The sequence below is a fragment of the Centruroides vittatus genome, unplaced genomic scaffold (assembly GCF_030686945.1).
Source record: "Centruroides vittatus isolate TY-2023 unplaced genomic scaffold, ASM3068694v2 contig_1154, whole genome shotgun sequence".
NCBI classification, from domain to species: Eukaryota; Metazoa; Arthropoda; class Arachnida; order Scorpiones; family Buthidae; genus Centruroides; species Centruroides vittatus.
This window is the reverse complement of record NW_027120741.1, coordinates 3,871,313-3,896,700: the sequence shown is the minus strand read 5'-3', so window position 1 is coordinate 3,896,700 and position 25,388 is coordinate 3,871,313. Positions and strand designations below refer to the sequence as shown.

At 28.5% G+C, this 25,388-nt stretch overlaps 1 protein-coding gene across 1 annotated transcript in view; it reads right to left on the bottom strand.

The window, feature by feature from the left end:
- Positions 1 to 23,649, bottom strand: part of viaf (viral IAP-associated factor) — a 47,894-nt gene extending 24,245 nt beyond the window's left edge. Inside the window, exons 1-4 of the mRNA XM_067274898.1 lie at positions 23,494 to 23,649; positions 18,526 to 18,658; positions 15,527 to 15,611; positions 14,801 to 14,944 (exon numbers count right to left, since the gene is read on the bottom strand). Of these exons, the coding sequence (XP_067130999.1) occupies positions 14,801 to 14,944; positions 15,527 to 15,611; positions 18,526 to 18,658; positions 23,494 to 23,499 (368 nt within the window). The 5' untranslated portion in view covers positions 23,500 to 23,649. The remainder of the gene's footprint in view (positions 1 to 14,800; positions 14,945 to 15,526; positions 15,612 to 18,525; positions 18,659 to 23,493) is intronic.
- Positions 23,650 to 25,388: the final 1,739 nt, after the last annotated feature.

Sequence of the window (25,388 nt, the reverse complement as noted above, 5' to 3'; positions counted from 1 at the left end):
GACTTCCAGGGGCAATCAGTTAATTGCGCGTCAGTGATGGTCTAGGGCAGTGGTTCTTAACCTTTTTATACTCGCCGCTCACCAAATATTTCATAATTTTTTTGTGACCCCCATTTTTTAATAATAATTTACATTTGATAATTTGATAATTTATCTATAATAAATTGATTTTTTTATTATTGCTTTATTTTTTATATAATAAATGTAAATCATAATTTTATTATTTCATTATCTATTTAAATAACATTCAAACTTAAAAATTAATGAGTTTTCATGTTTAATTGTGAACAGAAAATAAAATAAGAAACATGTCGATAAATCGATCCAATGTCGATGCTAAAACTAAACTAAAACGCCCACTTGTGGTAAGGATTTTGCATAACTTTTGCAAAAATATTTAAATTTTCAAAGCCTACTATTTTTCCTAATTATTTTTAAAATTCCAAGCATTAATAGTTTCTTAAAATTGCTTTGGAATAAAAGAAGTAAATACTGCGGTGTAAGTAGCATATTTGCATTTATTTCTTCTGTACTAACAAAGTTGTATGTAGGAAGAAATACAAAATAAATAAATAAAAACTAAATAGGAAAACTATCTTTCTTAGTTCACTTTTCAATACGATATTCGGATTATACATCAATTTTCTTTTTATTATATTCTGAAGGAAATTTTGCATAATTTGGCGGCCCCCGGCAAACTTCTTATGGACCCCCAGGGGCTGCGGCCCCCTGTTAAGAATCACTGGTCTAGGGTCCATTCGTATTCATCTGTTCGATAAGCCAGTAAAAACTGTAGACTTCTCTAAATGTATTTTTAATATCACAATTACATTCTGAATCGCTAGCCACGATATAAGGGCTAAAATTAAAAATAAATTATAAAAACTTACTCGGTGAAATAAAATGTGCGGTGGATATACATACCTGGTACAATGTATTGTTCGATTGTACTTATTATAAAAAAATTATAATTAAAATATAGCTTTGTAAAGAAACGTACATAAAAATAACATAAAATATTCTTTACTTTTTAAATCTTAAAACAATCCACTTAGTCAAATATCTTGATACGAGTAGCTAATGGATGGAACTAGTGACGGTCCAGGTAGGTGTGTAGTGAGTGTGTGCGTGCCAAATCCCGAGGGTGCCGATACCGGTCAATGTCAAATGCCTCTTTTGTCGCATCACTAGTATATCTCAAAGGACGCCACAGGGCTGTTGTAAATTTTAAACGTTTCTCACCGTAGCTGTAAAAATCTAACTATGTTAAACTTAATAGTCATTCGTTTTCTAACTAATTCGTTTTAATACCAGGTGTACACGGAAATCAGTTTCCCACTGTACTGAGCGAGTGATTGGTTCTGTTAAGCTTTTGTTGAAGTAAAATTCTGGCTCTTTCAACAGGGTTTTATTTATGTCCCCATTCCCTAATCTCTTAATTATTTAGTCACTTCTTAAGTAGAAATAAGTCGAAACCAGTTACTTTGTACCTGAATATCTGTAGTCTTGGGAAAACAGTGGAAAGACAAATTTTTATGACAACGGATATATAAATCGTAAATTTAAGGAAAATAAATTCTAGAGCTTTTTTTTGTACCATTGTATGTACTGTACGTCTCATTCATTAAATTTGGTTGTAAATGATGCTGCCAAAGTAACAGTTAATTTTTAACACTGTACTAGAATTGTACACGTTTTTTCTGCATCCCCTTACAGATGGGACATACTAAATCGTAATATCACCGGTTTAACATTGAAATCCGTAAGTAATATAAGACGGGAGAGCAGAATAAACGCAGAATAAATATATCAAATATTTTAATGGAGTTTTTTTAAACTCCTGTCAACTATACAGAACTATCATAAAAACGTGCCAGTAAACTCTTATCGGTTGAGTTGTTATAAATCTAGTCTAGGGTGGGCAACCGTTTTTATAACATGGGCCAGAATAAATTTTACGTTTTTTTTCCGTGCCGTAGTAGTTAATTGACGCCTTCTTGTGACTCGTAATTTTTTTAGTCTGCAAATATGAAATAAATAAATAAAAAGTTAATTACTACATTTATTTTTTTTATCGTTTTCGAAAATTACAAAGAATTGGAAAAATAACTAATTAATAGTTATTTTTCCAATTTAATAATCTATTAAAGATCTCGCGGGCCGGATAGAAACTTTTCGCCAGCCGTAGCTGGCCCGCGGGTTGCCAGCCGTTGATCTAGTCTGCTCATGATTCACATAATCGGCGAGGGTGGCCGAATATCTAGCAGGCGGCTAACAGCCCACAACCGCTCCGGGATATAAAGTCGCGTACTCTTACGCGTGTGTCGCTTCTACCAGCTAAACCGTGACGTTGGTGCTCTGTAAAGCGCATGCGCCAATGCCTATAATCTGGCTGCTTGGAAGTTGACAGGCAGGCAGCTAACAGCTCAGAACCGGTCCGGGTTATAAAGTTGGACTCCGTACGCGTGTGTCGCTTCTACCAGCTAAACCGGGTGAGGTTGGTGCTCTGTAAACCGCATGTGCTAATGCCTATATAATCTGGCTGATTAGAAACTGACCCGGTTTCGACATTCCTTCCACCACCGAATTATTCGAATATACAATAGCAATCTTATCGTTTTTTTTTCACATGTAGTATAGAAATTTGTAAAAGATACATAATGCAGTTATAATAAAATATTCATTTTAATTAATTCAAAGTACGTTAAAATATGAAAATTCATATTTTATAAAATACAAGGGAAGGTCATTGGAAGGTGGAATCGGCGCTTCCATCGCTTCCAATGACGGCACGCCACTGATTATCAGAATAATAGAAAAGCTTTCACACTAAAAATTATATCTCATGTCAAATGTAGTGTAAATTTTATGCACTTATACTAAACAGCTTGGAGAAAGAAGACAATTACATCAAGAGATAACTAATCATTGATGCAAAATGGTCAGTTAGTTAAATGTTAAAGAATTCTATCAATAAAGTTCCTAACAAGTTCAGGAACTTTATTGATAGAACTGTCAAATGATTGCTGGATTATATTAGGCCATATTAATGCTACTAATTATTAATTAAATGTCAAGTAATTACTATGCGTAACCAGTATGGTTATATCTAAATTAATAGTTCTGGAAATGAAGATCAGACAAAGGTCTAGGTAGCATTATTGGCAATGTATTGACACAGTAAGTAGGAGCTGTGTCAGGTCCTGATTTAGGCCAATTCTTTTCTTCTAGAAGCTTCTAATTTAATTATAATTATTAAATTTATCAACAGACTGCACCTGATGCCTACTTCTGGGCCAAATTACTTAACATTTCATTAGTAATTATTATCATTTATATAGCCCAATGTTAACCAGTCATCATTTGGCTTTAATCTAAAAATCAGGTTTATAGATGTTTACATTCATAGATATAATTATCCTCTCTTTCCAAAACTTCCATATACCATTTTGTTGAATATGATAACATATGCATTATTTGCAGCAGCAGTTTAAATTTATTTACAAAGATATTAGGGTTGTCAATTCTCCCAGGAGGCTCCAAAATTTAGCAAAAATTTTAAAATTCTTAAACTCCTAAACTTTGGTCAATTCTTCCCATATTTATTCAATAAAATGATCAACTTTTGGGTTTTACATTAAAACAGACTAAAGCATAGACAACAATGTTTTGATACTCCTGAAAGTAAAAAATGTCAAATCTCTCAAAAATTTTTACTCTTGGAATGAAAATTTCACAATTAATTCTTTGGGAATTGGAAAGATTTTATGATATGAACTTCACTTTTGTTAACTCTTACTGTAACTACTTTTGACTGCTTAGAGTAACATAACAAGACCTACAATTATGTACTGAAAGAAGAGAATAGCTCCAAAAATGTCAGCAGATATGTTTCTGATGAATCATGCTTTTACTTGTATAAAAATGATGGAAAAAATTTGAATCAGATGAAAGCAGAAAAAACAAATCAAAAATATTACATTTAAGTAAGACCTATCTCAATTGAGATAATAGTGTAAGAAGTTTTGAAAACAATTTCATCTTTACTTAAAAATCTAGAACATTATGTAGCACATTGGTAGCATCCTAACTTCTATCTCTTTTATATTTACAGATTATTTTGTCATATTTCAAAAAGATACATTAGGTATTGTTAATGTTGCATGGTTATCACAATTATATAAGTTCATTATATAATTGTGATAACCATTATCCAAGTTATCCAAATCTTCCCATTCAAAAATCCATAAGATTTCATAAAAAAAAATTTAACAATATCATCACCTACTTTCATATTTGAACAAAATTTGGAAATAAATGAACACATATGAAAACACAGCCTTTTTGGTTTTATGTCAATTTATGTTTTTAGCAAATTTTACATTAAGATTTACCAATTTGTGTTCCTTTGAATTTAATCAAAACTTTAAAAATTACTAAAAAAAATCATTATGTAAAATTTCTCTCTCATATGCTTATGCATATGAGAGAGAAATTTTAAACTTATGTTCTCTTAATTTAAAAAATTTTTCTTAATATTCCATTCTACAAAAATTTTTGTCCTCCAGAGACAAAATAGTTGTTTATTGTGTTACTTGCATAGTCAATATCAAATTTCTCAGTATAAATTGAACAAAAAGCATTAATATTATAACTAATTATATTCTCTGTTTCAATAAAGTTAAACTAATATACCATATTTACTCGCATATAAGACGAAGTTTTTATTCACTTATCATGGCTTCAAATTCCTAGGTCATCCTATTCACGCGAGTGAAAGATTTTTTGCAAATAATTTTTGTGAACAGTGTATTTGCATTTTTTACCGGATGCTTATCCTCTTGTGTTTAAAAATCCAAGTATTTTATTTGGGTCGTTTGAATTGTTCTTGTATATTGCCAGAAGTAAAGGTGAATAGCAATAGGAAAAACAAAGCTTTTGAATTGAATTCCAGATTGAAATTCCAAAATCACACGGAATCCTGATATAAGTTTAAATCCATTTCCACATGAAAACACATGATTATTCGGAAATCAGAAATCAGAGAAACTCGTGAGTGTAATCGACGGAGAGTGGATTCGACTGTTAAGAATTGGCAAAAAAAAAGGTTCCCAATTATCCAGCTTTACATGAACAAATTATGTTGTTGATTTTACAAAGTTTTTCCTTAAAGTTTAAAATGCCAGTAATTTTTGCAAGACATTTACATTCACTTGATATTTTACTTGTGATTAAATGAAATAAAATTAGAATTGTATTAATAAATCTAATTTTCTTTATTTTGATCTTTAAAGTCAAACAACATATAATATCTGCTTAATTTACATTACTTTTAAATGCTATAATTTCAAACAGTAGCATACATAATATCAAACTAAATTTTTTGAAACAAATACAATTAAACCTCAACTTATATCAGCCTGAATTATATAACTTCAAACTTAACAAATATTCTTGGTACAATCATAAATATAATTTCTATACAATTTTATGACAATGTAATTAATTAAGGTAATCAATTTGGATCAGACAAAAAAAAAAAAAAATATCACATTTGAAACAGACTTCTCATATGCTACTCTATTGAAAAAACAAATATATTCACTTTTCTTACATGCCACTACAGCTACTTCAGCACCTCCTCCTGATAAACATCTTAAAAAAAGTCTTAATATCTTCAGAAGAAAGAAAAAATAAATAATTATATCACTTTTGTAAATTTAGCATATCAAGGATATAGTAACAATGTTTTATTAATCATTACATAATTATTAAAATTCTATTCACAGAATGTCTCTTGAAAATTTTAGAGTAAATGTTAAATTGTGTATTTGATATACAGTCCATTATAACAGTAACTAAAAAAACTGCTCATGTAAAGTCTAGGAAAAAGTCAAATGACTGACATTTTCCTAGTTAACATTTTCAACTAATAAACCATCTTCAGAAATTTACAATTCAAAAATTTGAAAGTCCAAACAATGTCATTAATATCTTTGGACAATTTATTATAAAGTATAAGTTAATTTATGTATCCTGACATTTTTTTATATATATCGTACTTACTCGCATATAAGACAAGATATGACTTTAAACATCAAAATAAAGAAAATTAGATTTTTTAATACAATTCTAATTTTATTTTGTTTAATTACAAGTAAAACATCAAATGAACATAAATGCACACATTGTCTTGCAAACATTACTGGCATTTTAAACTTTAAGGAAAAACCTTGTAAAATCAACAACATAATTTGTTCATGTAAAGCTGGATAATTGGGAACCTTTTTTTTTTGCCAATTCTTAACAGTCGAATCCACTCTCCGTCGATTATATTCACGAGTTTCTCCAAATTCTGATTTCCGAATAATCATCTGTTTTCATGTGGGAATTGATTAAAACTTATATCAGGATTCCGTGTGATTTTGGAATTTCAATCTGGAATTCAATTCAAAAGCTTTGCTTTTCATATCTGCTTAATTTACATTACTTTTAAATGCTATAATTTCAAACAGTAGCATACATAATATCAAACTAAATTTTTTGAAACAAATACAATTAAACCTCAACTTATATCAGCCTGAATTATATAACTTCAAACTTAACAAATATTCTTGGTACAATCATAAATATAATTTCTATACAATTTTATGACAATGTAATTAATTAAGGTAATCAATTTGGATCAGACAAAAAAAAAAAAAAAACAATTGAAAAGTTTCCCATTGCTACAACTTACTTCTGCATATCAGCTAAACAATCCAGATAAAATACTTAGGTTTTTAAATACAAGAGGGTAAGCATCCGGTAAAAAATGCGAATACACTGTTCACAAAAATTATTTGCAAAAACGCAAAAATCTTTCACTCACGCGAATAGGATAACCTAGGAATTTAAAGCCATGATAAATGAATAAAAACCTCATCTTATATATATTGTATTTACTCGCATATATTTTTTTATTAAATGAACATTTATTTTATTATATAATAATTATGAGATAACATTTATTTGACATTAAAACTTAATCTGATCGAACATAATATTCAAATTCAAAAATAAACTATCAGTTTTTTAACTAATTACAGTTTTTGAATATATTATTTTATTTTATATAATTTAATTCTAAAAATTATTTTATTTTTCTAGAATTCTAAGAATTTTATACTTTCTTTATATCTGCAAAATTATTGGCCTGCAATTTGAAAAAATTGTAGACATATAAATTCCCATTGTAGTCCGTTCGTCTGTCTTTCGTTAATCTCAAGAAAGAGTTAGATAGATGAAAGAAGAAACCAGATATGGAAACCTTAGGACAGGAGGCCCTGATTAATTATATAAGGACTTCCAATGCAAACCAGAAGTCACATTATTTCAATTCAACAATTTTTTCCTGAAAGGTGTTAAGATTATTATTATTATTTACTGTAGATTATATGTAATACAGGTTAAATTAGACTTCACTCTATCCACAATATATTGTATTATGCTATTAAATTACTGCAGTTTTCTTTATTCAATAAACATTTTAGGAATAAAACTGTTTTGATTGCATTGACAGTTTTTAATTTTAATTCAAATTTGTTATGCTATGAAGGAATACTCTAAAAATGCTCAACAAATAAAGAATTTTTATTTTTAAACTTGTTAAATTTTTTTTGGAACATTGATTATTACATCAATGAAATTAAAATTTTTAATATTTTATTTTAACCTATTTCACCTTATTAAACTTATTTTAACCTATCAGCTGTCTTGATATTTAAAATATATCACACTGGTAGATGGACAAACAGACAGATCCTCAAAAAGGCAGACATAATTAAGTTAAGTTCAGTATTGAGTCAAACTCTCAGAAAATTCTCACTGATGATTTGATCTAGATGGGCTAGAAAAAATATTATTCTGCTGTAAAAAAAGAGGTATTTTAAAGGAGGAAAATTACATTGATTTGGCAGATGTGAAGAAAAAATCTATTATTCTGAGAAATCTGTTGTTCTGCTATCTATTAAAACAAAATTCTACTGAACAAATGTAAAAATATTTTTATTCTTTTGTTTCATTTCCATTGTATTAAATCAATTAATAATCATTTTACCTGTACAACAAAAGATAGACTTCCTTATATGGTAAAGACTCAATGGATTGTAATTATCAAACTATTCTATAGGCTGCTGAAATTCTGTTTTATTCATCTAATTACTGTTTATAAAGAATTACTTTACCATTGTTTTCTAATTTGAAAGTTATTTAATAGTTGTTTATTAAGTTTTATACATGTTGCTTTAATTAATTTAATACAAAACAAATTTCTACACTGTAGTGCTTGTAATTTCTCAATTTTGATTTCAATTACATTATTATTGTTGTAGAGAAAGAAAAATACTGTGTATTTTACAAGTTCAGTAAAAAATATGCATCCACACAAATTTTCACTAACCTGTCAAAACAGTCCAGTAGTTCTCAAAACTAAAATCTTCTAACATGTTCAACCTACTCCAAAGGTCATCATCAGGAATTTGGAATACTGAAATGTTCTTTTAATTTTCATTTCAAATCGAATAAATTTTTTAATTTTTGCTGTCATGTGCATTATGAAATTCCTTGATGTGGCGCTAATAATGTGATGTCAAAGCGTGTTTGCCATGCTTCGACATCACATGATTTGATCTTTTGGTTAGGTCGAAAATGTTAGAAGATATTAGTTTTGACAAACGCTGGACTGTTTTGACATGTTAGTGAGAATTTGTGAGGAAGTTGTCCACTTTTGAGTAGAATAACTGTTAAAAAGTGGATCACTAAACAGAGATTTATTGCAATAGAGGATTTGTTCAATTGAGAGAAGTTTTATATTGAGCTAATAAGAATTGAGTATGGAACTATATGTCTTATTGTTATGGAGGGATTTAGTTATATTGATAATTGACTGTATGTAAGGAGTCAAAGTCCAATTGTTATTTTATGTTTTGGGCATTAGTTTTAGTTGTTATTTTCTTTTCAGGGACTTTTTTGTTTTAAGAGTGGAAACTCCCAAGAATATACTAAAAACTCTAAAAATACTAAATTCAAAATTAAGACCAACAATTATTTATTTATATAAGTGAATGATCCCATAACACTTAAATATGTAAATAAGGTAGTTCAGAATTACACCTGTAAGCAGACAGAACACAACATACCCATTCAACAGTGTGGTGTAGTTCCTGAAAGCAACCTTCCTTGAAGTGAATTGTCTGACATTCCTTTGATAAAGCAATCAACTTGTAAGAGGTATATTCCTCGTTTTTTTATTTTAGATATTGGTATATAATTAATTGTTCATCCCAAGCTTGGAAAAAAAAAATTCTTTCATTGATTGATTGCTTTTTTTTCCTTGTAAATAATTGATCTTGACTTGTTTTGAATATTTGAAATATATATTTATTACTAACTTCTTGTTTATAATCATTGTTGTTTATCTATATATATTTACTGTTCAATTTAATAAATATTTTATTGTGGATTTTTGCTTATATAAATGTTATTTTGGATTGCCGTATTTTGCTTTTGTATTAAGTCCAGGCCTGGTATTTGACTAGAACCTAATTTTGTGTAGAACCCCATGTTGTGTGGTACTTTACATGTACATTACTGTATAAGGTTTGAAATTAAATTTATCATCAATAAAATCATATCACAAAAACCAAATAATAATAATGTTTTACTTCAACATTAATTTAAAATTTTAAATAACATTTGAAAAGAACATATTCTAGTTAAAATTAAAAATTTTTAACAAAAGCTGTAAACAAATTATTAGTAGTAGTAGTAGTAGTAGTAGTAGTAGTAGTAGACTAAGTTTTTAACAAACTTCTTAAAATCAAAATTACAAAATAAAATTAATTTAAAATGTGCTTAAAAACTAAATATAATTGATTTAATTACAACTTATCTAGTTAAATTGCTTTAATACACTTAATATCTGATTCATTCCTACATTTTTAACATTACTTATTCCTTTGAATTGTTGCCAATACTAAAATAGAAACCAGTGATGTCAAAATAGTTATAAATTATTAATCCTCAAAGTTGAATGATGTAATAACTAAACATTAAACAATGAATTTTGAAGTGTGTTGATGGTAAAAAAGAATATATTATATAATTTCAAGCAGATATTAATCACAAAGAAGTCTCAATAGTTATATATGCTGTAAAATAATATAGTATTCAGTCAAAGATAATTTAACCCCTTCGTACCCCTTGTACCAGTAATTAAATTTAAATAATAGTTTTGACATTCAAAAAATCTTTTAAAACTTTAACATACAGATGAAGAATAAATACAGTAGTCCTTTTTGTATTGTGCATATCAGGAGATAAATCAAATAAGTTACATATGTAACTTATTTGATTTATCTCAAATGGTATGATATAACTAATGCACTGTAGCTTATATCTATCCTCCTGTGTTGTCTATTTTCAATCTCCATGCTGACTTGCTTTTGTATAGATTGTATTTCACACAATGGTAGTTTTAAGGTCAATGACTGAATGTCAGTAGAAATTCAATTGAAACTGATTTTTTTTTAAATTATTAGCTAAAGCATTTTTATGTTTGGGAGATAAAAAAAGCTGATGATATATCTGAATGAGCAATATAATGGAGGGCTACTGTATAAGAATTTTAATATGATGTATAAATATAGAATAAATTTCTTAAAATAAACTCTTACTATATCATAACGATGGTTAAGAATGTTAAGAACATAAATTCAAAATATGACATTACTGTAACATTGTGAATTTTATATTTTATATCGTATTTAATTAAACAAATATCATATGTACATTTCAGTTAAAAATGAGAACTAAAGGTTTTTGTGTAAACAAAACAGAAACATGATAGATATATCACATGAATATGATAAAACTATTTTTCCAATACTTGTTTTTTAATTTTGTAATTATGATTATAAATATATATTACAGTAGAGCATCGATTATCTGACCCCCGATCAACTGTCACATCGGTTAACCGACCGCGTTCTAGTCGCAAATTCAAATGTCCGCTAGTGATGTGGCGCTACAATATTTGGCTATGTCTTGGCTACTTTAATATTATTTTGTTAAATTTCTGCGTGTTTTAGCTGGCAACACTGGCTCGACCACTAAAGGGAGGCCAGTATTTAAACCAGGCTTAATTTTCTATTGTTTTCTTTATTTTTGTATTTATTTTGTACAAAATAAAGAAATAATTTTTAATGATACAATAGCAATGATTATTATCTTTTTAAAAATTTTCTTAGGCTTATCATCGATGAAAATTCAACGCGAAGTAGGTTAATAGCGATATACTAATATACTAATTACATGTGATATACTAATATACTAATACACTACACTAATAATGTATTTTTTCATACTTTTTGGTTATCCATTTTTCAGTTATCCGACCAACCCCAGTCTCCAATTGAGTCGGATAATTGATGCTCTACTGTATTACTGTGACATATAAAACAATTTTCAATTGTGATATTCAATACATATATTACAAAATATAAAAGTCTTTAACAAATATTTTTGAATACATACACTGCATTTATTAAACTAATATTTTGATTATAAACTTTTAAACTTTAAGAAAAATTAATTTAATTGTAAATCAAATTAGTTAATATGAATGAACAAGTTATCAATATCTTATGTATTTGTTGCAAAATTTGACGAATTTTAATTGCCATTCTTCACATTTTTAAGATGCAGAATTTTCTTAATAATTGCAAAATATTCTTTTCATGCAATTTTATCAAAATAAAATTAGAATATGACTTATAATTTGAATTTTATTAAATTTATTTTAAGTTTTTTTAATTGGATTTTTCTTTTTTACGGCTACATATAAACATTCTAACAATAATTCTTAGAAACTAATAAAACAAATACACCCAATTCTGTTCTTACATGGATTTTTTTTACCCAATTTTTATTTACAAGTCTGGGAAAAAATTCAATTCTCTGTATCAGCAGAGTATACTTTATGAATAAGTCTATAAATGTAGAGTGCTATAAAAACATCATCTTATCTGCCAAGCCAATTCCAACAATTAAGGAACATCCTACTTATTTCAGGATGACTGCACCATATCATTATGCCAAGATGATGAGTAGAGTATAATGTGCTTTTTCTACATGTTATGTTAGCATTGTCACTTAAACTGACACAAATTGTTGTTTAAGCAAAAAAAATTCCTACAAGAGGCCCAGATTAGATGTATAACATCTGGCCAGGCAACAGTCCTAATCTCAACACTATTGAGAACTACTAGCATATTATGAACATGAAAATTGAAGATAAAAAACCTGAAAATAAACAGCAATCACAGGCATGTATTAGAAGAGTTTGATATCACAAGTTTGGTACAGAATACTTGAAGAAACTCAGCCACTCTAAACCAGAGCATTACAAAGCTGTTATTAAGGCTCAAGACAGCTCTACAAAGTATTAGGATCCTATTCAATGAAAAATAACTGTTCACATTACATTTTTTCATTCTTACATTGCAAACTTTTTTGCTTTCATCTGAATGACAAGTTCTTGCAACAGTAATTAACGGAATGATCCTGTAAAGTAGCATTTAAGTTCAATAAAGCATTACATGTAATAAATTGCATTTTTTTTATATATTCTTTTCCCTAGACTATATATGTTATCATTCCAAATCATGATCATAGCTTAAATATGCTAATTTGCATATCTGTTTAAAGCTTTTTGGTGTATATGATAGGCAGTATATATATATATCTGGATTTAAAGAATTAAATTATAGTGTTTAGATATTCATTTATGAAATTTCATTTAAAAAATAATTGCACACCTTTTAACCAGCAAATACATTTAATATAATAACAAAACAAACAGAGATTGACGATAACTATTCACTACTTAAAAAACTGGATTTAATTATATTAATAAATGATGAAACAATATCAGTAATATCCAGCAATTTACTTAAAACAGTAGTCAAATATATATATGAAATAATCATATGAGGTCTGTTAAAAAAAAAGACCAGACTTTTGTCATACAAACTTTTCTACTGTGATCACAATATTATACATGTTTGTTCCCTTCAAAGTACTCCCCCTGCTTGAAATGCACCATTCTCATTGTTATTGCCACTGTTAGAATGCTCCCTGGAACTCTTTTGTGAGATGGCATGTAGCTGTCTGCAAATTTTATTGAATCTCATCTACAGTTTGAAAACAAGGTCCTTTTAAACTGTGGAAACAAGAAAAAGTCTGAAGGGGCCAAGTCTAGAGAGTATGGAGGTGGGGAAAGACAGCCATGTTGTTAGCACCAAAAATTGACCAACAAACAGGTGTGTGTGACATGGCATGTCATGATGCAATCAATACCCAGCTCTTGTTCCCCATAGCTCAAGCCTTCTGGCACACAATGTCCCTAAATGCCTTAAAACTTCTAAATAGAACTCCTTGTTAACATTCTGACCTTGTTGCACAAATTCATAATAAACTAATGATAAAAGCAAATAATCAATATTTGTCATCCCAATCTCAAATATTCCTCAATCAATGTTCTGCCCAATTTAAAACACTTAAACCACTTGTGACACTGCAAATGGCTCATACAGTCCTCCTCATAGGCTTGCTGAAGCAAAGACAGTAAAAGTTTCCCAGTCAAACTAAAATTTCACCCAAACATGTTGCTCCTTAAAGTCTTTCATCTTCACTTCATAGAGCAGTAATTGCATATGTTCACTTCAATAGCTCTAGATCATGAACCAATCAGAGTACTACAATGCTCCAAGTGGTGTTGTGTTACTGAAGTTTCTGGCTAAGTGGCAACACTTGCCAGAGTTCAATCAGTGCAATGGTTCACACACTATGACAAAAATTAGGTTCTTATTTTGAACAGACCTAGTAGACACTATATGTTTGACTGCTATTTTAAGCTGAGGATAACAATTTAAAAATTGTCAAAATGTTTCTTTTTGTTATGATTTAGAAAATTGCTGGATATTACTGGTATTGTTTCATTATTTATAAATTGGGATACAAATTTCATTATTTAAAGTATACATCACTGATATTTCTGCTCATATACTGTCAATAAAAATTTGTCAAATTTTTTTTATATATACTCATGTTTAGTCAACAAAAATTATTTAAATTTCATTCTAGTTCTTTATATATCGTATATTGTTTTCTTATTTATTAAAATTACAAATCAATAAATGATGCTTTTTAAGATTTAATATTTAATAATTCTTAGAAATCAAGACTTATAAACATGTAATGAATGTCCAAAATTCTATAATATTATATTATGATCAATATTAATGAAACAACAGTACTATATTCCAATTTATGTTCATGATAAAGTAAAATTCTTAAATGAAAACTTTTTAACAAATTTAAAGATTTCATAAAAAGTTATATTAGTAAAATAAAACTTTCAACTAGGCATAAAATTAAAACAATATGTGTATGCACACACACATTACATACATATATTTATGCAAGTAAACTTTAAATACAAAATGGTAAACTGTTTGGCATAGAGATCATTATTTTATCACTGCATTATTCATTTCAGCTTTTACAAATTCTAATACTATAATTTTTGAGCATGTAATGAATAAAACTGATTTAAATTTCAGCACTTAATCAATATTAAATTTAAATACTTTAATTATATTATTATTAAAGTAACAGTTTTTATATATTTATTTATTTTATACACCTGCAAAAATATATTCAATAGTAAGAATTCAAATAAAAAGCAAAGAATAGTCACCCAGATTTATAAAGATGGAGAACCACCCAGACTCCTTCTCCTGCTTTATTTACTTCTTGAACATAATCTTCTGCTGAAATCTCTCGAACATCTCCATACTTTGCTTTTCTAAGTGCTTCTTGCATCTCTGCTATTCTTTTTTTCCTATGAATAGATATTTGTTAATAATAGAAAAAGTTACTTATTTATAAATATTGATCTATATTTACATACAATTAATTTTTTCCAAATTATTTGCAACAGATTAATTTGCAATTTTTTATACACAAATTACATTTATATTTCATAAAATTTTTTATTACAAGAAAAATATAAAACTTATGATATAATCAACCAAACAATCACCATAGTCAATGTATAGGGCTTTGAGAAGTTTATTATATGATCATATTATAATTTCCTAGTTCTACTTCACAATTTACTCAAAGAAAAACTATTGAAAACAAGAATTTATACTGCTTTTTCATGTACCATTTTGTTACCTGAAAAAGCTGTGTAAATTCATATAGTGCCAAGAATTTTGCAATTTAAAAAAAAAAATTATTCTTTACATAAAATTTTTAAATTATTTTATAGCATATCATTTTAAAACTGATCAAACTGCTTCCAAAATAATTCAAAACCATAATTCATAATTAATTCAAAATATTTTCCCTCCATATATACTTGCAAATTTAATAGACTACAGTTATCTACTATAATAAAAGATTGAATTATAACACTAACCTATATTCAAGCAATATTCTTTCATCTTCCTCATCTTCTAACTCATCTAATTCATCAAGAGTCAAGTCTTCTAATTGTGTAGTTTCTGTAAATAACAATAACAATACAGTAACATGTAACAATAATAAATATAAAGCATCATAAAAAAAATTATCTCTATCAACATAAAAAATACATAATTTGTGTCCATTGTTTTCATTGGCAGAGAAAATTATTTTCATCAAAAAAATAATACAATAATAATATTTATTTTTACATCAATTTGATGTACACTGACACAACAACAATCTTTGAAACCTATTAGCCTACTGCCTGAAGATATTCTTCAAGCAGTAGACTACTCTATTCAAACAATCAACCAACTGCTCTGCCAATTCATCCTACAACTTCCACATTACTAGCAAAGGATCATACAGATTGCTGATGACTACACTGAAGGACAGTAAAAATCTGAAACAAGTATGTTTTTCATACAAGTGTAATTGCAGAGTTGCACACTTATTAAAATTGCACCCATGAATGTATGTGTACATACTTTGTTATTAATATGTTTGGCTACTTTGTATATTTATGCATACATACTGTACATATACAAAGTAGCCAAAGATATTAACAATATACTTTTCAGAGTAGTTTTATAGATCTTCAACACTTAAAATTGTTAACACCTCTGAAAGTGTCTTATGGACCACTTTCAAAGGTGCTATCTCCAACAACAAAACTTTAGATAATCACATAAAATATTAAAGCCAAACAATCTCTGGATTATATCAGGCTATATTAGCTAATGTTAGCTAATGATGTTAGTTATTGATGCATCAAATGCTAAATAATTTGACACTAGAGGTGGGCATTAGGCACCATCTCTTGCTAAATTTAATAATTATAATCATTTGGCTTTCATATATAACTATTAGGTTTTAGATATCAATATTTGATCACAGAAAATTCAGAAATAAAGGGAAATGAGAATAAAAAAATTACACTTTACAGCAACATTTCCCAAATGGCATTCCATGAAACTTGGAAACCCCATAAAACAAAATCTCTGTTCAAAATAGGATTGTTATCTTGCAAGTTCACACTTGGCAACATAGACACACAAGCACATACAGCACACATAGGAGAAAAATTGGATTTTCAAAATTAAAGAACAAAAAATGCAGAAATCAACTAAATGCCATGTCTGTTCTGAAAACCTCCAAAAAGTAAGCCATATATTAAAAAAATTTGCCATTAAAAACTAAAGATTTCCTAAATTTGATTTATTTTGTCATTTAATGTTAAGCAAAGGGTGTTTGAAAAGTCACTGTGCACTTATGTATTTATTAACAGACATGTTTCAATATAGAATACAGGAGGTAAATATGAATAAAACTTATAAACAATATTGAAAGTGACTCCCATTAGCATCAATACAGACTTTGATCATTCTTTTGTTTCTAAACACCACTATCAGTTGCTCATTTGAAATAGACTGAATGAATGCTGTTATCGCTGCTATCAAGCCATCCAGCATGTGCGAACGATCATGATACACTGCAGATTTTGCTGCTCTCCATAGATAAAAGTCTGTGGATTTAGATATGGTGAGTGTGGGGCCACACACCTTTCAAAATAATGCAAAAATATGATTAAAAAAGTGCACAGTGACTTTCTGAACACTCCGTATATTACTTTGAATTATTTTGATTTTTATTTCACATATATTCTTGAGATTTTTATTGATATGCACAACAAAAGAAAACATATTTTAGCATTTTAAAAATTACTAACTTTTCATCTTTATTTTAAGACTAAGTTCATAAGTAAGAATTCTATTGGGGATTCCTGTGTTTCCTTACTGAATTTGAAAGACATTCTAGGAAAAAACTATATTAGAAAACTTTGTTCTACAGAATACTTCTTGTTCTAATAATTGTTTTTGTCCTGTAAAAGCTTAAAATCTTGTTAACCCTTTCCCGGCCAGGGTACCGATTCATCGTTACCCTGTTAAAAATCGATTTTTATAAAATTTATCGACAACAGATGTCAGCACTTGACGGTATCGTCTTGTTTATCGTCTGTTTCACATATTTTTGTCCAGGTGGTGTTTTGTAGATGTAAAAAATTTTAATTATCGATGTTTTTTCCTTAATTTTTCATTTTCTGATAATTTTTTATTTCATTTTTAGCATATTCATGCAATAATATTACTATAATAAGTTCATTAATGCTATAATAAGTTTATTCAGCTATAATATGTTAATGCATTATAAATATTCAAGTTATGACCTTCAGTTCTGATATTTTATATATTTTTTTTTAATTTTTAATTATTTTTTAAATCTAAAATATCAGCAAATGTTACATCTGTTGCTACTAGTAATCATATGTTTATTACGAAAATAAATAATCTTGTTTGATATAAAATGAATAAAGTATATTAGTTCATTATATTAGTTGAAAGCAAAATAAAGTTTAGATTTTAAACAAACGTTTGATATAATGTGCGATAATTTCACAACGAATAAACGTACATGCATAAATGTTACATCAAATTGTACAGAACAATATTGTACATGGTATTGGCTCAGTGACAATAAGAATGAAGTAACCAGGCAATGTTAATTTTGACAAATAGTAACAAATTTTCAAGTCTGAATGTCAGTTATCATATATATATATTTTTTTTTCTCATAAATTTTTCAAACAAACTTTATCAAAATATGTCGTATTTAAAACTAACTATATTGATAAATATATGTGATTTTTTTCATATGAATAAGATAATAATTTAATTTTTAGTGAATTTTTAAAATAATATTGCCTGATTCACCTATTTTGACCTTGGCCGTTTTACAAAATAAGGGGACGTGGCAAACGGCAGGCTAAGGGTTAAACAAGCCAGCTGTTTCTTAGAATAAACTTAAATAATTAATAATTGTTTTAATGCCTATAAGATAATTTGTGAAACAACTGAATAAAGCTTCCAATTATACTTCTGAATTATTTAATACCTTGAAGTTTTTCTTCAACTGTATTTTCAATAAGATTTATAATATCTTCTTCTTTAATTTCTTTTTCTTGTTTCTTTGGAAGAATACCTTTTTCTCGTAAAATATCATTCCACTGTGTATCTGCATTTGGATCCTGAAATAAAATTATTAAACAAATTAGACTGACCATTTTATGTAATAAAACTAAAATTCACATCTATTGCTAAAAGATGACTACTTTGAATATAAAGCATATCCAAATTTACAAATAGTAATCTGAAAATGAAGATCAGATGCAAATCTGACTATAGGATAGCTGACAATATGCCTATATACAGAAGAATATATAAGGTTAGTGAATTTAAATTCTGTTCCAGATTAGTTTAGCAACTTTTGAAGAAAGAATCAATTAATTTCTAATTAATGTTAGCTATTAATCTTAAGAGACAGCAGCTAAACATTTAGCTATATAGCACAATGCTAATCAGTCTGGAAAATAATCCAGCAGTTTTAAGCTTACATGCAACAATCAAAAATATTATTAAAAGTTCACTTTATTTTAATAGACAGTGCCAATATAAAACTGACTTCAGTCACCAATTGAGTATATTATTATAATCTTCATATTGTAAACAGGACATCTTTGTGACTGTTTGTGACTTGTTTACGTTTTGTGTGTGTTCACGTGCGTTTTAACTGGAGTTCTTGTGTTGTTTTTTTCGTCGCGAATATCACTATGGTGATTTGTTGTGTAATTGGGTGTAATGCTAGTTCACTCAAGAACAAAGGAACATCATTTTTTTAAAATTCCCGGCATTATTTGTCATCAAGGATCTCAAACTGAGGAGCTTTCACGACGAAGGCAAACTGCATGGCTCTCGAGAATTAACCGGAAAAATTTCGTTACGAATAAAGTGAACATCAATACAAGAGTTTGTCAGAAACATTTCATTTCAATATTTACGTTAATAAACACTAAGTTATATTTTAAAACCTAAAGAGTTTACTGATTTGCTTATATTAATTAGTTAGGTATAATGCATTTATAAACGAATAACTAACGTAATTTCAGGCTTTAGCTAGTGCAAACTTATAAACATTACACGTTAAAACGAAAAGCAAGTAGACTTATTATATGCTAGTTTCAACTAGAAAATAAAGGTACTGAACAATTTGAATTAAAAAATTTCCACGGCTGTTTTTAATTAGACTTTTACTTTCAGACAAAAATTCTTACTTAAGAAATACGTAAAAACACGAGTTTAAACAAACAAAAGAAAACATATCTTTCCAAGCAATATTACTTCGCTGTTATTCATTACTTTTACTTTTATATCAGGAGAAACCCAGCCACTTGTTAAATAGTTATGGGCCTCTAAAGATTTACAAGCTTTCATTTGTGACAGGGTGTAGAAATTTGTTGTAAAAACCAAATAGTTTATAATGTCACCAAATTCTACTTTCGGCCACAACTCTTGATATACGACGAAGTCTGATAAACTGGCTTCGTATGGATCGCCTTGACATAACGAAATTTTCTCTTCGTACAGAGCTGCATCTCGTCCTGTTAGACTGCTAGAATAGCTTGCAAGAAAAGAATCTTTTTTAACTTATCCAGATAATAGAACTGACAGTATTTTTGTACGTTTAAGACTAAAAAAGAGACGTCGAATAACAGAGCTATGTGCAAGCTAAGCGAGCGGAAAACTAACCACAAATAAGCTTACATGCAACAATCAAAAATATTATTAAAAGTTCACTTTATTTTAATAGACAGTGCCAATATAAAACTGACTTCAGTCACCAATTGAGTATATTATTATAATCTTCATATTGTAAAAAGGAACTAGTAAGACAAAATAAAATTAGACAAAAGCTCTTTGAAGACTTAGTTTTATTTTCAAAGTATTACGGAAACTTGCATAATCAATACTTCATTATTCAAGACAGTCCAGTTTTATTTAATTGTGAGTGAAATTGGATTTAGATGGAACACTTTCAAAGTAAGCAAAGTGTTTCTGCAACTGCACATATCTGCCAGAATCCATACCATTTGTCAAAGCAATCCTGGAAGTCACTTTTACAATGTCATTAAAGACTTTTGTTGCTGCAGCTTCCAGATTTGCAGTTCCATCAGTTGTTCATGATTAATATTTATCTAGCCAAGAACAAAACAATATTTCTTTAGTCCTTGATTTTGCTCTTCAAAAGACTTATCTGTTTCTAAAATAAAAGAAGTTAAAGGATTGCAAGTTTCAATCAATAGCAGAAATGAAAATCATTTCAATGAGAGCCCATAAATAAATAAATAAAAAACAATCCTCCAGGACTGCTTTGACAAATGGTATAGATGCAAGCAAAAATGTGTAGTTATAGTTAGCTTATTTTGAAAGTGGTATGGTGTACAAGTTTCTATATGTTGTGGAATAAAACCTGAATCAAAACCTGTATCATCTATATGTTGTGGAATAAAACCTGTAAATTCTGTTTACTTTGAGTATTACATATTCCTTACTATTTTATTTATAAATAAATCAAATTATAATATTCATATGTTTTAAAAATAAATTTAAAAACAAATCCTATTATTATTAAATATCCATTTAAATAAATATATATTTATGAAAGTATTATTTAAATTACTGAATAAAATAATATCAAAAATAAGAATCTCGGTGTCTTCAAAAAAACAAATTTTTAACTACTAAATCTTTCAATTGAAAGATTTAGTAGTTAAAGTTAATACCCTGTTATTCAAGAAACATATTCTTTGGCATCAGTTTTATCCAGCTCAAAATGATTGTCATATGACATATTAGTTAAAATATCAGATATTTCATAGAAATTACTATCTACATTACAAACTTTTCAGATTTAAAATTAATTAAAGGAGCCTGCATTCTTAACTTTTTATATTATTATTCATAATTGTTATATTTATTTTTAAAAAATTGATATGAAGAAAACATATTTGTTTAAAAGTTCTTATCTAATACAAAACAGATTTTTGTTTGCATCTAATAATTCAGTTATCCAGAGATACAGATTCCAGTTAATGTTACCTTAGGTAGCCAAGATGGTGGGGTGTCTCTAATTCCAGCAAGGAAACAGCGGGGATGCATGTTCTAACCAAAACTAACCTATTCCAATAAATTATCATAATTATTAGCAACCAAATTATTAGAATAGGTTAGGTTAGGTTAGGTTAGAACATGCATCCCCGCTGTTTCCTTGCTGGAATTAGAGACAAGCTGCCATCTTGGCTACCTAAGGTAACATTAACCCAGATTCCTAAACTAAATTAAAAATAGTAGATATTTAACTTCTCATCAGCAAAAGTTGAATACAAATTATAGCCAGCAATATTATATATTAATAAATTTTACTGTAAATCATATTTGTTTTTCTTTGAGCGATTTACACGGTATAGTTTACACTTTGTGGATTAATAACTACAAAACTAAATATTAAAAATGTAACATCACAAACTTTTTGAAGAAAAAGAAATTGATATTTTGAAATTTGCTGAATCATTAACATGGCATGTGTAATGATATTAAATAAGAAGCTAATTACTTAAATTTATTTCTTAACCAAAAAATCACTGTAATTAATCAGGCTATAAATTTGCTATTATTAATGAATATATATTAAGTAATTTGGGATTAAAGGTAGATGTTAGTTTTTAAATTAATGGTGAAGAAATAATGGTGCCTATTTTTTCAAAGAATTTTAGAAACATACATTGTTCTGTTGAAATTTACAGTAATGACAGATATGGATTACTAGGATTCATATCAATAAACATTGAATTTAAAACTAATGCTAAATTTGATTCTTACATTATGATTCCCATAATCAAAAAGTTATAAATAGATGTAATTTTAAAATATTTATTTTCTTTCATATAATATTTGATTATAAATTTAAGTCTATTAAGTTTTTTCCCTCATTTGAAAGTTCTTTCAAAACTTAAGCCATAGTATCTTTTGCAGAGGCAGTAGTAATGGGAGTAGTCTTCCCCAAGATGTTTTATTGCTAGCACAAGCTTTATTTCCTTAAAAAATATTAAAATATAAACATTGTTATCACTATTTTTCAATTTTGTTATATTTTTGTGTTGAAATTTATGTACTTTTTTATATAATCACTAAAGTAATAAAACTTTACATAGAGTATTATTTACTTTATCATCTGAATTAAAAATCATATCCTTAAGATCTGCCCATAAAATCCACTACCAATCATTTGACACACGAAATAGTCAAAATCCTTACGCACGAGGGTCTCCCATTTAGAAAGTATCTTGACGACAAATTCAGTAAATGATACAATGTGATCCATCATGATACGAACCTTCAAAACCTACAATCGACACAACAAAGATTTGTTCATTATGAAGGAAAAAATTTCTCAACTAAATCTAACATGGATACCACCACGAACAATTTCAATGCCAATATAATTAACAAATGGCCACAACTTGAGGAAAATTTGAAATTTGTGAAAGAGGTTCGAGACAAGCAGATTTCTATCTAGCAATCACAAGAACTTTGTATTCTGTATTTTTAATTCACATATCAATAAAGACTGTATATTATGGTATTCAGCCATAAACAAATGTTGACACACTGCAATTTCAATACGAAAACTTCATACAATACATAAACCCATCGCCTAATTTTCATTAGGTGCACACACTCATTCCTGTTAATTCGTCTAATAAATATTTAAATCAAAACATTAAGCAATATAATTCATTATATTATCCTACATTGAGTTTAAAATGAATTATTACTACGTTAAACAATTGTTAATTGTGTAAGAGTTGACTAATCCAAACACTAGCACATTAATATCTGCACATTTGAAAAAGATGGCGCAATAATTCTATCAAATAATAATTATCTTAGTACTACAATACGAATTGAGTGATATTATTTCGAATTTACATTTTTTTTCTTTAAATAATTTCATTTAAAAACATACTTCCATTATCCTTTCTGTAAAGAGTTAACTTCCTGGTCCGTCGTCACTGACGAAAAGGCACGTGCTTCGACCTCTACTAAACTCCATAAATAGCAATGTATCTTATTGCTGGTATTTTTCGCAAATGTGCGAATATATTCGTTGGAAATAATATACAGTATACGCAAAATAAAACTTTTTTCCTCTGTAAATTTAATATTGTATAAAATAATATGTAATGTGCCACCCGCTTTTGTCGGATTAAACTTAAATTCCTCCCCTCTGGGTTTATCTAATTAAGATACATAGGTATAAAGTGTTAAGATTTTTATTACATCAATAGAAACTACACTTATATAAAATTTGTGTATGCAGTTTCGATTCGCGTAAAAAAAAATCGTAATATATTCGTTTCATTTGAAATTGCTACTGTCAAATTTAATTTTTTATTGTGACCTAATATTTGAATTTGCCAGATAATCCGAGTTTTTACGGGATCCAAATTCGAGTCGGGTCAGAAACTTCAGTAATTTTTCAGAGATGATTGTCTGTATGTATTAGGTTCCATCCCTCACCACCCGGCTGCTCCTTTATGGACTTACCGAATTCGTGATGGTCCCGGATGGTGAGGGACAAGGGTCGACATATCCGGTCGGACCACCCCCGAAAAATTCCTGGGGATTTTTTGAGCCGTCCGAATTCGATTCCGGGTCCCCTAGAGCGGTAGGATGCTACCTTGACCGCTCGGCCATCCGGCCGTCGAAATACCACGAATCAAAATGGTTTCTCTTTGTTAAAATATATCTCGTATGTTGATAAATTTAAATTGAGAAATGAGTCACTTTGGATAGTTAATTTAGAATTACTAAATAGAAAGAACGGAGGTTTGACTTAATATAATGCAAGACTCAGTTATTGTGATTACAATCTAAAGTGTAATTTCGTTAAAAGCATTGTTTTTACAGGATGTACCAAAAGTTTCCCTAATCAAGTTTTGAAAATTATTTCCTGACATAGTGAAAAAGTAATAAAGGAAAGCGTTAGGCCGCGACTCCACTAGCCGTAAAAGGGCCGTAAAACCCCTCACCGTAAAAGCTTTTAATCACGTGATTATGAATAGTTTTACGGTGAGGGGTTTTACGGCCCTTTTACGGCTAGTGGAGTCGCGGCCTTACTGTTTTAGATTTTGACGATCTTTGAGTTTTGAACAAATCTATGTGGGTGGGACAATCGTGTATCATCAACTGGAAAGCGAGAAACGTGGCCATGTTGAGAATGGCGTTAAATCCGAAACAAAAAATTGTACTTTTGTAAGGTACATTTCGACACAAAATCTTACTAACGATATGTGAATATTTCGGGGAAAACTCTAATGATGTAATGATGTAACACAAGTAAGCTAAGGTAAGCTTATTTTGCACAAACTTGTTCAAAGCTTTCGTGAAACTTAGATAGGTGTTTGATCACCGCAACATTTCTAAAGACTTGTAGTAACCAACTCAATTCTTGGACTTAACTTCACCGTATGTATATATATATATATATATATATATATATATATATATTATAGGATTATAGGAATATCTAAAAAATAGCGGTTACATTAATAATTTCCTGAGTTTGGATTAACTGAAATATAACATTTCATCAGCAAGCATAGTGGAAATCACGCCAACAATGTTACGATGCATGGATTAAAAATTTGCCGTCGCGGGATCTCTGCCTCTAAAATTTCCGAGCACAGTTGATAGCTTGTACACGTGTTTTGTTCATTTATACTTTATGTAAGATCATGTTTTTATTAATAAAAAAAATTGAAATATTTCTTTTAAATTGTTTTCGTCCTGCGGCACTAATTGTCCTTTTAGCAAGCCCATTATGGATTTGGCCAATCCTAAGCCGGGTGGTGAGGACGG